Source organism: Bubalus kerabau, chromosome 21, assembly GCF_029407905.1.
Source record: "Bubalus kerabau isolate K-KA32 ecotype Philippines breed swamp buffalo chromosome 21, PCC_UOA_SB_1v2, whole genome shotgun sequence".
Lineage (NCBI taxonomy): Eukaryota > Metazoa > Chordata > Mammalia > Artiodactyla > Bovidae > Bubalus > Bubalus kerabau.
In genome coordinates this window covers 33,656,429-33,674,028 of record NC_073644.1, presented here as the reverse complement: position 1 = coordinate 33,674,028, position 17,600 = coordinate 33,656,429, and the positions used below count along the sequence as shown (strand labels likewise).

At 36.7% G+C, this 17,600-nt stretch overlaps 1 protein-coding gene across 4 annotated transcripts in view; it reads left to right on the top strand.

Moving 5' to 3' along the window:
* The window catches only part of TAF4B (TATA-box binding protein associated factor 4b), a 158,137-nt gene that overhangs the window by 54,900 nt on the left and 85,637 nt on the right, over positions 1-17,600 (top strand). For all 4 annotated transcript variants that reach the window (XM_055559635.1, XM_055559633.1, XM_055559636.1 and 1 more), the window contains exons 11-13: positions 3,338-3,468; positions 7,929-8,054; positions 12,847-12,903. In XM_055559635.1, coding sequence (XP_055415610.1) covers positions 3,338-3,468; positions 7,929-8,054; positions 12,847-12,903 — 314 coding nt within the window. The remainder of the gene's footprint in view (positions 1-3,337; positions 3,469-7,928; positions 8,055-12,846; positions 12,904-17,600) is intronic.

The window sequence follows — 17,600 nt, the reverse complement described above, 5'->3', positions numbered from 1 at the left end:
CTCTTTGCGACCCCATGAACTGCAGCACACTCCCTATCCATCACCAACTCCCGGAGTCCACCCAAACTCATGTCCATTGAGTCGGTGATGCCATCCAGCCATCTCATCCTCTGTCGTCCTCTTCTCCTCCTGTCCCCAATCCTTCCCAGCATCTGGGTCTTTTCAAATGAGTCAGCTCTTAGCATCAGGTGGCCAAAGTATTGGAGTTTCAGCCTCAGCATCAGTCCTTCCAGTGAACACCCAGGACTGATATCCTTTAGGATGGACTGGTTGGATCTCCTTGCAGTCCAAGGACTCTCAAGAGTCTTCTCCAACATCACAGTTCAAAAGCATTAATTCTTCTGTCCTCAGCTTTCTTTATAGTCCAACTCTCACATCCATACATGACCACTGGAAAAACCATAGCCTTGACTAGACGGACCTTTGTTGGCAAAGTAATGTCTCTGCTTTTGAATATGCTGTCTAGATTGGTCATAACTTTCCTTCCAAGGAGTAAGTGTCTTTTAATTTCATGGCTGCAGTCATCATCTGCAGTGATTTTGGAGCCCCCCAAAATAAAGTCAGCCACTGTTTCCACTGTTTCCCCATCTATTTCCCATGAAGTGATGGGACCAAATGCCATGATCTTAGTTTTCTGAATGTTGAGCTTTAAGCCAACTTTTTCACTCTCCTCTTTCACTTTCAGAATTTACGTTAGTTCAAAAGGATTGGAGTTCAGAAAAGCTAATTGTAAAGTGTTTGTTTGCTGTTTGCTTGTGTTTTGTTTGACTGCTCTCTTCTCCAGCCCTCCCTCTCCCTCTTTCTCCTCCCCACTCCTCTCTTTCTTTCTCTTTCGTTTTCTTCACTGCATTCTGTTTTGTACTGTACAGGAGGCGGTTCCTTAATTTGGGATTAAGCCTGAGCACATACCTTTCTGTGATGGCTTGGGAAATTTGCTGGTGTTTTAACGGCTTTTAGCCACATAATTATTTAGAACTCTGGTGGAGCACAAGTAGATTCGTACTTAATTTTATCAATACCCTGCCCCCTTCTAAATTTTATTTCTAGCTTGATTTAGACTGTGTGACAGGAGAACTTTTAGTATTGAAAGAACATTTTTGATCTTTTAGGACAGAGATTGACAGGTTTTTGTTTTTTTTTTTTCCTGCAAAGGACCAGATAGTAAATGTTTGCTACTTTGTGGGCAAATATAGTCTGTCTCAACTGCTCACCTCTACTGTTATATTACAAAAGAAGCTGTAGACAATATGTGAACAAATACGAAAGACTGTATTCCCATCAAACTGTATCTATAAAGAGAGACCAGATTTAGTTTGCTAACCTCTGCTTTCAAGAATTGTGGGGATAAGTCTTTGTATTTTCAATTCTTAGGGATAAAACACAAACTTGTCATTTAATATGATGGAAAATTGCAAAACTTCTTCCCTTTAAATTACCTAAGCTTTTAAAACAAAAACCATAGAGAGAATGGAGTTATATATTTCTAGGAATATTCTTCATTTATAATAAAATTTCATGTTCACAGAACAGTTCAGAACCAAGATCATTTTTTAATAACAGGAGTTATAAATTAACCCAAAGAATTTGGGGAGGAAGATTTTCTTACTTGGATATGGTAGGGGAGTAAACATGCCAGTGTTCTTCCTTTTTTGTCAATTACCTAAATTAAATTACACAGACTTTCTGTAAAATCACATAGTAAGCTTTTGAACACCAACTTGATCTCCTTAATCAGTTAATGAACTTTACCAAAGAGAGTGTTTTATTTTAAAGTGAGACTTTAACTTTGGAACTCTGTCATGTTTTATCATCAGTTTAGTGAGGATATTAGAAAATGTGATTGTTCACTAAGCCCTGAAATTGTTTGCAACTCCCAACACTTGTTTATTTTTAGTATTTTAGAAATATGGATTTTTCTTTAACTTAGGCTTCTGTTTTATATATATGAAATTATTTTCAGAGTTTTTTCCCAGACACTATATTATTAAATGTTCGTTTTTCTTAAAGTATCAACTGGCATGTCATCCTTTATATACCCATGTTTGCTTATAATTTTAATTATTGGATTGTTTTGAAATTGTATTATTGCTGCTATACAAGGCCCCACTATTTATTTATGCTGACTTAAAGTAGATTTGACTTTCCAGTTTTTTCCCCTTCCTTGAATCATATATTGGTGATGAATTCAGTTTTGCTACAAAGTAATGAACTACATTTTGAAGGTTTGGTACAGATGAAGCTGAATTGTTTTATATTCTTTTTCTGTCTGGTTTAACATAGCCCATGTTTTGAACTAAAGTTCAACATTTCTTATGGCAGCATTTATGATCAAACAATATATTTAAGATTTTTTGGCTTTTTAAATTAAAGCTTATTTTTTTTTGCAATCCTTATTCACACTTTGAATATATAAGAATGTATTTCAGATAGAGTGCAAGTTAAGTATTACATTTTTAAATTTGTGTAAATGCATATGTTAAAAACAAACACAATAGCACTTAGAAAACTAATTTAGATGAGATTATGTAATTGCGTGTATCTTTAGGGTTATCATCTCTGATGATACAGGTGGTTTCACTGAGCTGGAGAACTGCTGTTAAAATACTGATGAGGTTGTTTTATAAGTAAGCTTCTGTTTTGGGGTATGTGATCTAAATTGTTTTCCTGAAACTTTCTTCCTAGTTAGCAGAAGGAAGAATAGAAGTTTGGTTTATTTATAGGAAGAGCTATAGTGAAAGAGAAGTTTTTAAAATTGATGAGTAAAATGATGAGGCTTTGAACTCATTTCAACTTGTAAATTAATTATCAAGTCAATTTATAGAACATGAGTTAGTGCAAAGTAAGCATGATTGGTATTGTACAAAAAGTATAGGTGTGTCATGTAGACAAGTTACTAACAGAGACTCACAATCTGAATTCATGGAAATAAATGTTGTAAATTGCTAACAGTGTCAAACAGGGCAAAATGTAATTTTCTATTTTTTTAATTACTAAAATTAACAGAATACAGCACTAATTTCTGCAGTTACCATTTTCCTCCCTGAACACTAGACTTGATTTGTGTTCTTATTAACTTTGTCCTATAAATGACCTTGCAAGGAGAATGATTCTAGAGGCTAAGTGAAACAATGTCTATATTTTCTGAGGCTCCAGGCTAGGTTTTATTAATGTAATGTCTAAGATCTTTGAAGTTGTGACTTTACCAGGAAAATCATAATCTCCAAACCTTTATTCATAATGGGTATGACTTCCAGGGGGAACAGAATACCTGCTGTGCTAATTATTTCAATTATCAGCCTCTACTAAAACACGTAATGGATTTTCCCTGCTTCCACAGGTAAAAAGCATGACATTACGGAACTTAATTCTGATGCTGTGAACTTGATCTCCCATGCAACACAGGAGCGATTACGAGGCCTTCTAGAAAAACTGACTACAATTGCTCAGCATCGAATGACAACTTACAAGGTAAAGGAAATCATTAGAGAAAACCAAGCTCTTCTCTCTCCTCTTTGTTCTGTTAAAGGTAGCTTTTTGTTATGGATTCATATTCTAGGTACACTTTTCAAGGAAATGGTTGAGACATACTTCATATTGGTAGAAAATCAAATTCTCATTCCTAATGTGCCTTATTCAGATATGTTTACATGACAAATAAACAGAGTTTCAGTAGTATCCAAAGCTTCTGTGTTAGTGTAGACTGAAATACGCATCTGTTATGCCTGAGGCTTCTCTTCCTAAAGCTCTTGACTGGAAAGGGGAGGATGTGTTAGAGAGAAATATTGGGTAGCTGTGTTCTCTTCAGTGATCCGTACTCTGCTGGCAACTCCCGTTTCCTTTCAGTGAGTTAAGTGATTGCATTGAGGACTTTTATTTTAAAAAAATTACATGCACGAATAGCCTTGTCTTATGAACCAAATGGTATGAACCAAATCACTTGCCATCATCAAGATGAAAGCACTAAATTTATTTGTTTTATGGTTTTGATGGAGAACAAATATATTGGTTGATGAAGGTTAAAAGAGAAAAAGATAACCTTTCCCCTCATATCAAGAAATGTTCACAGCTAGATTTTATACAACATGGTACATGGGTAACCTTATAAGGTTTTGAGTTTGCAAGAATGGTCATTGTCATGATATCCTAGACATAGGTTAAAAGGAATTGAGGGAAGTATCAGCTATGCTTAGGGTAAATTTCCTGGAGGAAATCATTCTATTTTCTCCCCTTTCTGCTTCATTTAGAATTTTGAGAGAACTGTTTATAGTTGCTTAAATCTTTTTTGAGAATTTGCTATACTGACTTAAATGTCATCAGAAAAAAATGAGGAAAAAAAGACCCCTAGTGTCAGTATTTATTTCTGTGTACTGCTGGAATTTGTCCATTTCTTTTGGGTTATTTAATTTATTGGCATAATGTTGTTCATAATATTCTCTGGTAATCATTTTTATTTTTGTAAGGTCAGTGATAATGATCCTACTTTCTTTTCTCATTTTGTTTCCTGAAGATATAAGGTTGGTTACTTATTTACAATCTCCTCTTTTAATGTAGGCATTTCTTTATTGCTATAAAATTCCCTCTAAACACTGCTTTTGCTGCATTCAATAAGTTTTGGTACATTGTGTTTTTGTTTTCATTTATCTCTTAGTTATTTTCTGATTTCCCTTGAGACTTCTTTTATCTATTGGTTATTTAAAAGTATGTTGTTTAATTTCCACATATTTGTGAAATTTCCAGTGTTTCTTCTGTTGATTTCTAGCTTCATTCCATTGTTGTCAGAGACTATTCTTAGCACAATTCAGTCATTTTAAATGTAGTGAGGCTTGTTTTGTGGCCTAACATATGATCATTCTTAGAGGCTATTCCATGCGCACTTGAGAAGAATGTGTATTCTACTGTTGTTGGGGAGGAGTGTTCAGTATGTCTGTTAGATCTAGTTGGTTTGTAGTGTTAGTCCTCTGTTTTCATATTGCTATTCTGTCTAACTATTCAATCCAGTATTGAAAGTAAGGTATTAAAGACTTCAACTACTGTTGTAAAACTGTCTGTTTCTGAATTCTGCCCTTTTCCTCACCCTGTTGTTTCAGAGATACACAAGTGTACTTTCATTTACAGTAGGCAGTTTCTGTACAAAATGTAGCATATACATTTAGTATGGGATAGAATTTTTCCAATGATTGATTGTAATGGAATGGTTTCCATTACAATTTCCAATGTAATGTTTACTATCCCAAATACCATCCAAAGCTTTATTATGTATAACCTTCAGATGGAGTAGTTCTTGTAAGGTACGTCAGCAGCACATATTCCAAAGATTTAGTTGCCCCAGGCAAAATGGATAGTCTCTACTCCACTTAGAAACTCAGTAACTTAGCTTTAAGCTAATACCTCCTTAATTTTCTGCCTTAATATTGTTTATCCTGATTGATTTTTCCACCCTCTGCCTTTCTCCACACTTACTCTTTAATATAGCTAATGCCACTGTGTGAGTTCATGCATATAGAAAGGCAGCTGCATGATCATCCTTCTTTAAATAGAAATGATAATCATTTAATTATTTTTGGATCTAATTCAAAGTTATACTTATTTTGTAGACTCTGATTATAATAACCTTTTTGTCACAGATTGAGCCTTGTCCTTATATTTCGGTTCATCCTGATAGGATTTGTTTTTATCTGTACAGTGTGGGAAAATTTACTCCATGAATTTCATAACAATGAGCTACTTTTATTAAAAGCAAAATCCCACCATCTCTTTTGATTTGAAATCCATCTACTTTTGATAATCTTTCACCTGGTTAGATATAATTCTCTAATTAATCATAGTCCATAAATTGAAATTTAAATAAAGAGGTGGAAAGTAAACACATGTGATGCAAAGCTTCTGATCTTGCTGCCAGGTTTTTCCCCACTGAAGATATATTAGAGTCTTCTAGTGCTGGTGGCTGTGGAAAAGCTTCAGTGTTTTCCAGTTGAAAGGGGCTGTAGTGCTTTCTTTAGATGGGATTCACTTGATGATGTTATCATTTGGTCTGAGTCCTTGTATTTTCATTACTAAACCGCCCTCCTCTGTGATCCAAGAAGACTTCAGTTAGACCAGCTGGATAGGCAGGAGGGATCATGATAAAATTGGGGTTACTGTTATTTAAATTAAGTTAGAGACTCAGTAGAAATAGGGAAGACACTCATTTGTTTAGGATCTGGAAGAGTAAAGGAAGGATGCATTAAGCAAGAGGTAGTTGCACTGAGTTGGAAGAGAGAGAGAGAGAGAGAAGGAATCTTAGCATGGAAATGAGATTGGGTTCAAATTTAGAAAGTCTTTGCCCCTTTTTAATTTAGCATTTGTTGTCCTTTTAAATTAAATCCTCTCAGTAAACTATCTTTAGAGTGTATGAACACAAAAATGGTAAAAATGAAGTATTTAAGAAACCACTGGTTATTTTGTTTATGCCTGTATGGTTGGCCCATAATGTATTCCATATTCTATCTTGTATTATTTAACTTTAAAAAACATTTGAGAATTCTTTGTATTAAACACAAAGTAAAATAAGTAGCACTAATACATCCTTGTTCGTTATACTATGTAATACTCCTTTGATCTGGTTAAATACCAACAATAAAAATTTAATTTAAAAAGAATCTTGGGCATATGAAATCTCTCAGTCCCAGTTAATTGAATCAGCCATGAGCATGGGATAAAACAAAGATGGGAATGGTACGGTAACCAGATTTCCAAGCCAGGCACTGACTGTTGGACTAAATGTTTAAAAACATTCAGTTTTCCTGTTATACAGTCTCCCTCCTATAGCTTAGATGTCTGAATTACTGAGATGAATAGATGGCAGGAAGTCACCCCCCACCCCAACAAGCATATATGTATTAATATTAAGAGAGATGGGTGGTCATTATCAGATGAAGAAAATAAAGTATTTAGATTGTAAAGCACTGTTTTATACTTTAGCATATCAGAATAAATGAAACTGTAAACTTTATCCTTTTATGGAACATTGAAGATGAATAATTACACTTCTTGTTATGACTCTAATTTATGGAAGTTTCTGCCCAAGTCCATAGCTTAAGGAAATCCTCACAACAGGGTTTAGGATTTTAATGTTTGCCATTTGATCTTATGTTGTCTTTTGATAGAAGTTGCATTTGTTTGTCAAAGTTAGACCAATTCAGCAATAGAAGCAAAGGTGATAACTTTCATCTTTGGTATATTTTTCGGGGAGGTGATTATTTTTTTTTATCTTTTATGGGCCTAAGATTTAATTAATCATTAAAGTCTGATGAGATTGACAGTAGTTTAACTAAAAAGATTTAGATGATAGGTAAACAATACACTCTTTTGCTTTCTATTCCTACTATCAGGATCTGCTGGAAGGTAAACAATACACTCTTTTGCTTTCTATTCCTACTATCAGGATCCGCTGGGCTTAATTCCTTTTTCCTCCCCTCTGGATGAAGCTTACTAGGAAAGCTCTTTGAAATTTTTGCTTAATCGCCTCTCACATTTTAAGAATGAGGGCTTCCTTAGCGGTTCAGACAGTAAAGAATCTGCCTGCAATTCAGGAGACCCAGATTCCATTCTTGGGTCAGCAAGATCCACTGCAGGAGGGAATGGCAACCCACCCCAGTATTCTTGCCTGGAGACTTCCATAGACAGAGAAGCCTGGCGGGCTACAGTCCGTGGGATTTCAAACAGTTGGACGTGACTGAGAGATTTTCAAACTTCTTTTTAAATTGCCTCTCAGATTTTAAGAATGGTTAACATACTTGCTTTGTTGTTCATTTAGCATAAATAAAATATTACGTCCTAAAAATTTACCTCCCTATGTATCTTGGTGTAACTGTCTTTAGTTGATTTATAACAAGACCTAATGTAGAATGTGTTGCTTTGGATCATCAGAAGACTTTTTTTTCCCCCAGGCAAGTGAAAATTACATCCTGTCTAATGACACCAGATCACAGCTCAAATTTCTTGAAAAGCTAGATCAACTGGAGAAGCAGAGAAAGGATTTAGAAGAAAGAGAAATGTTACTTAAAGCAGCCAAGGTAAGATCCTGTGTGATTTATGAGTGAACATGGCCTGGCAAGGAGGTCAGAATCAGCTTTATCATTGGTTGACTGTCTTGGTTTTGTTAGGCCATTAGATGTCTCTGAAGGATTTCTTAAAATGGAATAGTTTTTAAAAGTTTATTTATTTTGAAATCATCCCATACTTACAGAAAGGTTGCCAGAACAACACATCTCCTTTTCAGTTGAGGTTCCCATTTTTAAGATTTTAGTGTACTTGCTCCATCTCCACTGTTTCTGGAAACAGGTACACACTCCCATCATCATTATTCTTTTCTTCTGTTCTTTCTCAATTCAGAGGTTTCTCGTACTGTTTTCTCTAGTCTTTCTCTGAACCTTTGAAAGCAAGCTTTAGACATGACATCTCATCATCACTCCTGAACATTGTAGCATGTGTTTGGAAAATCAGGGACATTCTTCTGTATAACCTTCCAAGTCAGGATGTGACTGATATGACACGACCATCTAAATCCTTAGACCCCAGCCAGCTTTCACCGGCTGCCTCAAATCTTTTTCCTTCAAGGTCCATTTTCCCGTTCAGCTATATGTGTCTGTTCAGTTGTCGTCTCTTTTCAGACTCCTTCTTTCAGATTGCCTCACCCTTTTCCTTTCATGTCTTTGACAGGTTTCAAGAGTACAGGCCTTTCCTTCTGTAGGTGACTCTGAACCAGAGTTCATCTTGTGTTTCCTCGTGATTTGATTTAGGTCATGCATTCTTGGTGGTTATACATACATAGAAATGATGCTGCGTTCTTCTCAGCTGATTCTTTCAAAAGGCAACCTTGATCAGTTCTCTCTATTTTAAACTTGCCCTTTTCCCCTTTGTAATCAATTAGTTTTTTGTAGAAAGGTATTATAGGATTATACCAATAATCCCATACGTTATCAAACTCCACTTAGCAACATTAGCATCTATAGATGATATCTATGAATCAGCTACATCTACAATGGCTGCCAAATGGCGATTCTTTATTCTTGTCACGTCTTCCACATTTGTTAGTACTGTCTTCTATGGAAGACCTTTTCTTTCTCTCATTCATTCACTCATTTTTATCAGTATGGCCTCTCAGATTTCTGTTTGATTCAACAGGTTGTAACCTGTTATTGTCATGATTTATTCTGATGCTCAGATCTCTTGAGTGGGAGACCCTTCCAGCTGGCACCTCTGTCCTTTTGTCTTACTAACATCATTCATTGAACATGTCCTTACTTTCAGGCACAAGATACTCCAGGCCCAGCTTTCATTCATCCTCCCCAGCCATAGAATCAGTCATTTCTCCCAGGAAGCCTATATTTTTTCAGTTGCGGATGATGCCCAGAAACAAGATTAGAGCCTACCATGTGCCCCTTGCTCAAAGGGTATTATTACATGTAGACCCTGTCAAATAGACAGAGGTAGGAAGTATATGTATGGTATGTATATATGTGCACATATGCATATAAACACACACAGATCAATAAGTATTTTTCTATGTGTGTATGTTATAAAGCCATAAATTTATATTATAAAACTATAATTTTTTATATGAATACCTTTGACACTATTTTATATCTTAGGATTCTTCCTACCCTTAACCTTTCCATGTTTATAAGTATTTACTCTGTAGTCAGAAACTTGGCTCTCATTATCCTTGATATATTTACTTATATTTGCTATTTACTTATTTGATCAATGTAACTAATCTTTCAAGCAGCCATGTTGACTGACTCTTCTGTCTGCTACCACTGTTATCCCTACCCTCATTTCATGGCCCATGTAATTGGCTGCCATGCTTGCTGGCCCATGCCTTGGCAAGCCTCCACAGCCCTTCATCTCCCTTCTTTCTTGGCCTCTGGTCTACACCTTCATGTGTCAGGGTGCACCAAAGCTGTGTGACTGAGCAGCTTCTCACTGCCCACAATCTCAGTCCCCATTTTTGACCCCTCTTGCACTGGGAAAGGCAGCTGGGACAGGCAGATGCTCTTTCCTGAGCCTGTGAGTATTATAAGCAAGCATGCAGCCTCTGTAACGAGGTGGTTTATTGGGATTTTATTTCCAATTACTATGCTGTAAACAAGGTTATAAACTATTAAATACTTGTTTAGTTCTTATTGGAAGTAGTATATTATATTTGCTCTCACTTTCCCTTCTTTTCACCTTGTAGTCTTGCAGGTTTTCTTACCCAGTAGATGACATTGTTACTCACCCAGATGTTCAAGCCAAGAACCCTAGGACGGCATTGTTAACTCCTTTCCTCTCTTCTTGTCCTGCATCCAATCACTTCCTATTCAGTTCCCAAAATGCATCCATCTCCCTGTCTTCATCACTGTTGTCACCACTCTAAGTCATCTTGCCCTTGAACATCTACAATATCTTCTAAGATCCTTTTCTTTCTACAATCCATTTTTCATACTGTTGTCAGGATAATGTTTTCATAACAAATCATGTGTGTGTCTCTGTTGCATAAAATTCCTTCAGTGGCTTCCCCTTGCACTTAAATTAAAATCCAAACTTCTTACCAAATTTTAAGAGGCACCCACCTCCCTCTCTGACCTTGCCTCGTGATTTTCCCTTCTTCGCTCATTCAGCTCCAGTCACAGTGACCTTTCATTGCTCTCTAGGTTTGTATCCTAGACTACTGATGAGGCATCCAAAACTGATCACTGAGTTCCCTTCCCCAGATCTAGTGCAGTTTTGACCTTCTCGGAAAGTTGGAACTATCATCCTTCCAGTTACTTAGACCACAGTCCTAGGCGTCATCCCTGACTCCTCTCTTTACTCCACACCCTGTGTCCAGTCCTTCTGTAAATGTGGTTGGCTCTGCCCCCAACATATGTTTCAATCTAATTATTTACTGTCACCTTCTCTGCTCTGATGCTGGCGCAAGTCATCCTCATCTCTGTCCCAGTCTTGTATTCACAACAGTTGTCTTAGAACAGCCTCCTAATTGCTCTGTGTTCCTGTGCCTCCAGTCTTGGGCCCCTTCAGTGCACCCTGTACACGGCCTCCAGGGGCCTTTCAAAAGTGTCTTGTCGGTGGCATCTCACACCTGTGCTCCAAATCCTCCAGTGGCTTTTTCTTATAACAAGAATCAAACCCCAACTCCTTACCATGGCCTGCAAGGCGGCCCCTGGTATCCAGCCACAGCAGCCTCCTTTTTCCCTCAAGTGTGCCAACCAGATTCCCATTTTTTGGCTTCTGCAGTGACTTCTGCCTTCTGCTTGGGGCGTTTTCCCTCACATCTTTGTGTGGCTGCCTCCTGCTTGTCATTCAGATCTCCACTCAGTTTTCACTCCTTAGCGATGGATTCCGTCCCATTCTCGCTGTAGAAGTACTCCCTGCTTCTATCACATGATCCTGTTTTCTTTATAGCACTTACCATTCTCAGCCATTTTTTATTTTTCCCCATCGTAAATATTTTGTTTCACAGCTGTGTTTAATTTCTGTGAATTTTATTATTTTTATCTTCTTAGGCAGGGACTTTGTCTTGTCATCTCATTTCTGTATCTCCAAGGCCTAGAACAGTGACAAGTCAAGTAGGATACATACTGTGGGTAGTCAGTAAATGTTGGTTGACTCACAAAAACTTGATAAGAAAATGTGCCCGTTTTATACTGAGGCAAAGCATTATATACACAAACATGTACATGCACACATATACACATGTTTTTGTGTGAATACATACATACACATTCTCATTCTCTCCTAACTTAGATATAATAATAAAGGAGTTTTCTTAGTTTCAGTTGGAGTGAAGTTGTTCTATTAGATTGGACACAAAATGAAGAAAAAATTACTTTGAATAGAATCTTATGTAAGTATTAAGGTGTTCAAAATTGGAAGGCACTCACATCTAAACAGATTCTAGTATTTTCCTTTAACAAAATTCTATTAAATTAGGAAAATACATTTAGCTTTTATTTTGTTAGCCTATCTTTAGTTAGCTAATGTTTCATTTTTTAGAATAAATATTCAGATTTATAAGGAATTAGGTAATTTTGGAATGAGAAAAAGGATACACCTGTCCATAGTGTCTTTTTCAGCAGACAAATGTCCAAGGTGTCAAAAATAAAGTTCCTTCCTTACCTTTTGATCCATCATAGCATTACATGTAGAAGGTAGCTCTCCTCTTATAGCAGTCTTCTAAAATTATTCATTTTTGGAATGTTGAACTGAATTAGCATGGAAAGAAACATTCAATAAACAGTTTTTGAACTTTTACTTGGGCAGAGCATTCAACTAAGTGCAATAGAGAATCCAAAGAAGATAACATACTCTAGTGAAAACACTGGGATTTATTTTTTCCTTAATTCTTAAAAATCACACTTTTGAAGAGAGAGAAATTCAGTTCAAAGTCCATCAGTTTCTTGATTTTAATAGTCTTTGAAATACCATATGTTTTACCAAAATGGCTTCACCTGAGGATTAGCCAGTGTTGATTGTTTTCATTCATTTAAGCCAACAGTTATCCTCCTTTGCTTGCCTTCCTCTGTACCATCCATTTTTAAGTTTTTAGTGTTCCAACAAGAACAACGTCATGCCTCAACTGGACCTGACCGACATTGTTAGCATCATTTTCTGTATAAACTTCCTCCAGGCTAGAACTGCAGCAGCCAGCCCAGATGATGAGGTGGGAGGAGGTAGGGGGAGCACGGGACTGGATTGAGGCATTTTCCCCCAGAGCTAAGGTTTTCAATCACAAGAGAAAATTGTCATTTATTAAATATTTAACGGCAACTATGGTGTTTAGATGCTAGTAATTTCTATTAAAATTTTCTTTTCCTTTGATAGAGTCGTTCCAATAAAGAAGATCCAGAACAGCTGAGATTAAAGCAGAAAGCCAAAGAGGTAGGACTTTCAAGTTACCATGCTTGTCTTTGTGTTGGAGGGAAGGTTGGCAGCTTTCTCCTGGCAATTAGGTCAGGGTTTATTTTGCTGTTGCATACCATTTGCCGAAGCCTTGGGGAAGGACAGGAACTGCTGAAGGCAAGGGCAGTGCTTCAAATGAGGTCAATGAGTTATGTGCTCTCTTTTTAAAATTTATTTTCAAGGCTTAGGCCTGTCTAGAAATGGCTCTTTGTAAACTCCAGCAGCCCAGTTGGAGGAATATAATGTGGGATTAAAAAAAAAAGAAAAAAAGAAACTTCTGAGATTTAGCATCTGGGACTGTACAATAGGCTACATTTTTCCAGGGTAATTGTTCGTTTTGTAAATCTGATACTGCTTATAATTCTTTGGCTGGGAGGTGGTACTGGGATTTAGTTTTAAATGGAAAACGCCTCTGGCTTTTAATTTTCTGGGCCCAGCAGTTTTCTGTTCTGGAATGGAGCCCTTGTTTCTCACAGTTCATGTTTAGCTGCAGGGGTTTTAGTTTATAGCTTAGACTGGTTAAGCTTTTACTCCCAGAGGCCTCTGCATAGCAACTGTAGAAATCAACAAATAAGTTCATTTATGTCTGCAGCCTCCTCTCAGTAGCTGACTTTTTACATTTCCCAATATCCATTTCCTGACTTTTCTAGCCCCAGAGAAAAAAGCTCCACTAATTGGAGCTTATTTTAATTGAGCCTTAATATTGGATCTCACTGGAGTTGCCCCCAGAGCTGCTGAGAACAGAAGGAAATGAAAGTACCTAAGGTTGAAGATGGGGTGTGTGTGGATGGGTGGGTGGGTGGATGGGTGGGTGAGTGTGTGTGTGTGTGTGTGTGTGTGTGTGTGTGTGTGTGAAATTTTTCACTTGACCTACAGATTTCTTTTCCCTGCTGAATAAATCATCAAGCCTGTTCACATTTCTGATTAAGGATCTGACAGCAGACGATAATAAAGACAATTGAGGTGTGAGACGTGTGATATGGAGCTGAAGAAATTGGTTTCTATAGTTACTTGACTGATTTCATGCAATTTTTAAGGATCTTTGTGCTAAATAAGAGTGATTTCCTGAGCAACCTTTTTCCTTAACTGTGCCTCTTGAACTATGAAATTTGTTGTTGCTTAACATTGCTGCACTCAGCTCCTAGGTGCCAGCAGCAGCAGGTTATTTATGAATGTTTTAAGGGCCCTTATTGTTTGGATTAATGTAGGAACTGAGGCAAAACAAATGGAAATCTAGTAAGATCCTTACAATCAATGTGGTGTGTGTTCACTAAAACAGAAAAGGAAGAAAACGTGAACTCTGGATGGAGGAGTTTCTGGATTGGGGCGAAGAGAACTATGAAAGAACGTTAAAAATGATTTGAAACCAGAATCATTGTATTTCAACAACAAAAAGATTTCTGGTACTCGTTTCTTTCCAGTGGAAAATTTACCTAAAAATATCACCTGAAAAAAGGAACCACAAGAACTATACCTATACCCTTTCAGCAAGCCTGGCTTGATGGTGGATTCTGTGGCGATGGGCACTCTGTGGTTGCTTTGAATCATGAGTGGTCCTCTTTGTTTTCATTAAGGACTGATTAGGTGCTTATCTTGCTTCCAATTCCAGCCACTTTTGGAAAATATGTATCAGAAATCTTACCCTTTTATCATTAAAGGCCTTATCCTGTCTTTTCTTCCTTTATAAACCTTCAAACCTCTGGATGAGTAGATTACATTTTCCTTCAAATTTATATGGAGTGGTTTTGGTTGGTTGGTTGGTTTTTCTTTTAAGTGTGTGTGTGTGTGTGTGTGTGTGTGTGTGTGTGTGTTTTAAATTCCCTGAGGGATGAATAGTTGGATAGGATTTTTCAAAAAAAAGTCTAAGAGCAAATATGAAGGAGAAAAAAACTTCTCCATGAGAGCAGGTGGTGGCAAACTTGTTATTTTTTCTTCCCACTCTTTTCGTAGCTCCATTCATTTCTTTTTCCTAGCAAGATTTAAAATACCATATATTTTCTTTCCAAAATATTTGGAAGGTTTTCTGGTTGCTTGCTATTCTAAATCCTCTTTGATTAAAAAAAGAATCAGATACATTGGCCCGGTTCCAAGAACAAGGCCACCCTGTATTTGTTGCAGATGTTTAATAAAAGTAAAATATTGTCATTTTTGTCATCCCTTTGCCCCCTAGAACTCTTGATAACTAATATTCTTAGGGCCTCTAGTTCAGAATCAAATATACCATATTTTTTTAAGAAAAAACTTTTATTTTGTCTTGGTGATATAGCCAGTTAACAATGTTGTGATAGTTTCAGTGGACAGCAAAGAGACTCAGCTATACATAAACATGTATCCATCTTCCCCCAACTCCTCTTGCATCCAGGCTACCACATAACAGAGTTCCATGTGCTCTTCACTAGGTCCTTATTGTTTATCCATTTTAAATATAGCAAAACACCATATTTTGTTTGGTTGCAATAATCATTGACCCTGTCTTATAGAGTTGAATTGTTATATGGTCATTTGTAAGGTTATCATTCAGAATGTGCTAATTGTTATCACACTGGTATAAACTATAAAGCTTTGGTTTGTAATGTTTTGGTATTTGGCTGTTTAGGAAGTTTTCACTGTCCAGTCACGAAAATTAGTACAGATGCCTTCCAGTTTCTCAATTAAAACTGCTTTGCTCTCCTTTTCCAGGTAATTACCTACCTACCAAGCTGGGCACAGGAAATAGATTAATGACCATATCTTACAAATATAGAACTCCAAAGAACTATTTAAAGAAGCTGTAGGCTTTATTGATCCTGAGAAATGTTTCAGCAATGATGTCTGTCATATAAATATTAAAGCACAGCTTGAGTCCCCTTTGTACATAGGCTTATACTTCATGATTGCTTTTAGCTGTTAAGGGCTAGAGTTTTGATCTTGGTCATTTCTCCCCTTGGTTTTCTTGTCTCTAATACAGTTTTAGAATCTGTGCATTCCTTCTTGACAAACTGTGTTCAATTGAGCAGGTTTTTATAAAGGTGTCTAATTTCTTTTCATCCTTCCAGTTGACTTCTTCCAATTTTGTCATTCTCATTCAGCACATTAAAAAAGAGTAAACTGGGTACTTCCCTGGTGGTCCAGTAGCTAAGATCCTGCGCTCCCATTGCTGGGGGCCTGGGATTGATCCCTGGTTGGGGAAACTAGATCTCATATGCCCCAACTAAGATCCAGTGCAGCCAAGTAAAAATAAAGTAGTCTGCCTTTGGGTTTGCCTTCAGCTTAATCTCAATCCAGTGAAGTAGCTCCTGCTACATTCTGTTCTTATTGACCTGACAGGTTATCTGTCTATTTGAAAACCTTGTTGTCTGGCTAAAATGACTGTGGATATCAAACTTTCTTTAAATTTATTTTTATTGGAGGATAGTTGCTTTACAGTATTGTGTGGGTGTCTGCCATACAACGATGCAAATCAGCCATAGGAATACATATATCCCTATATCCCTTCCCTCTTGAATGCTAATTCCAACTTCGGGGCCATCTTTTTCCTGTTTTCTATTTTTTCCTAGAAAAACATCATTATATGTGTCCTCTCTTTTTTTTGCAACTTTATATTTTAAATATGGTCACTTTTAAATTGTGATGGCTTTTTTATTCCCTTAGATACTTTTACAAAAATGTAAGTACTGACATTCTTCCATTTTACTGTCCATTTGTGAAAGGTTTTAAATAGATTACTAATTGCCAGATTGTGACTTCAAACAAGCAGGAGCATTTTTGTTCAGTGCATCCGCAGACTTGTCTGAAATGTGTGCTGTGCGTCCAATAGATTACCATCTAGCCTTCAGTGTTTTCCTTTCTTACCACATCATCCAGAATTCTATGGAGCAAGCCATCTGACCTTGGAGTTCAAACACCCTGACTCCTTAAACATTTGTTATATATATTGTGACCCTTATTTCCTTTTAAATATCTTCTTTCTCCTGTGGGAATGTGAGTTCAGTACATCTGTGCAGAGTGAGACAAAGAATTCATTTTCTGTATAACAATTCCTAGCATTCCCATTTTCATTTGTTATCAGACAATAGAAGAAAGAAAAAGGAATGCAAGACATGTAGCTACTGGCACATTAGTCTCACAGTGCTACCTCTAGAAACTACAAAAATAAGTATTAAATGATTAAAATGCATAACAGTACCCTGAAGTACTTGGGGGTTTTGTTTGTATAAGATATAAGAACTATAAGAAATACAATTCTCCATAAAACATTATTGTACAATAAATAGAATATTGACTCATAAGACTCATTACTGATTAGAAAATATATTATTTAGGTACAAGAAGGGTAAGGGACTTTTTTATAATGAAATTTTAAAAGATATGGAGTCAATGAAATGTGATGGTGAAGGCTAACTGTTCAATTATAGCAGCTTGTGTTTAAACTTTATGCTAGTTCTACAGGAGCCAAAATTCAGGGAACACTGAACAGGGCAAAATGAAATTTGTCATTAAAAGTACATTCTAGCAATCAAATTAATGTAGTATGGAGAAGGTGTTCTTAAAATGACAAGTTATAAAGAACTTGTAGACATAGCAGAGAAACAGAATTGCCATGTTTCAAAGCATTGGTAGTCTAAGTGGTTCTCAAACTCAGGTATACATAAGAATTATCCGGAGGACTTGTTAAAACACAGATTGCTGGGTCCCAG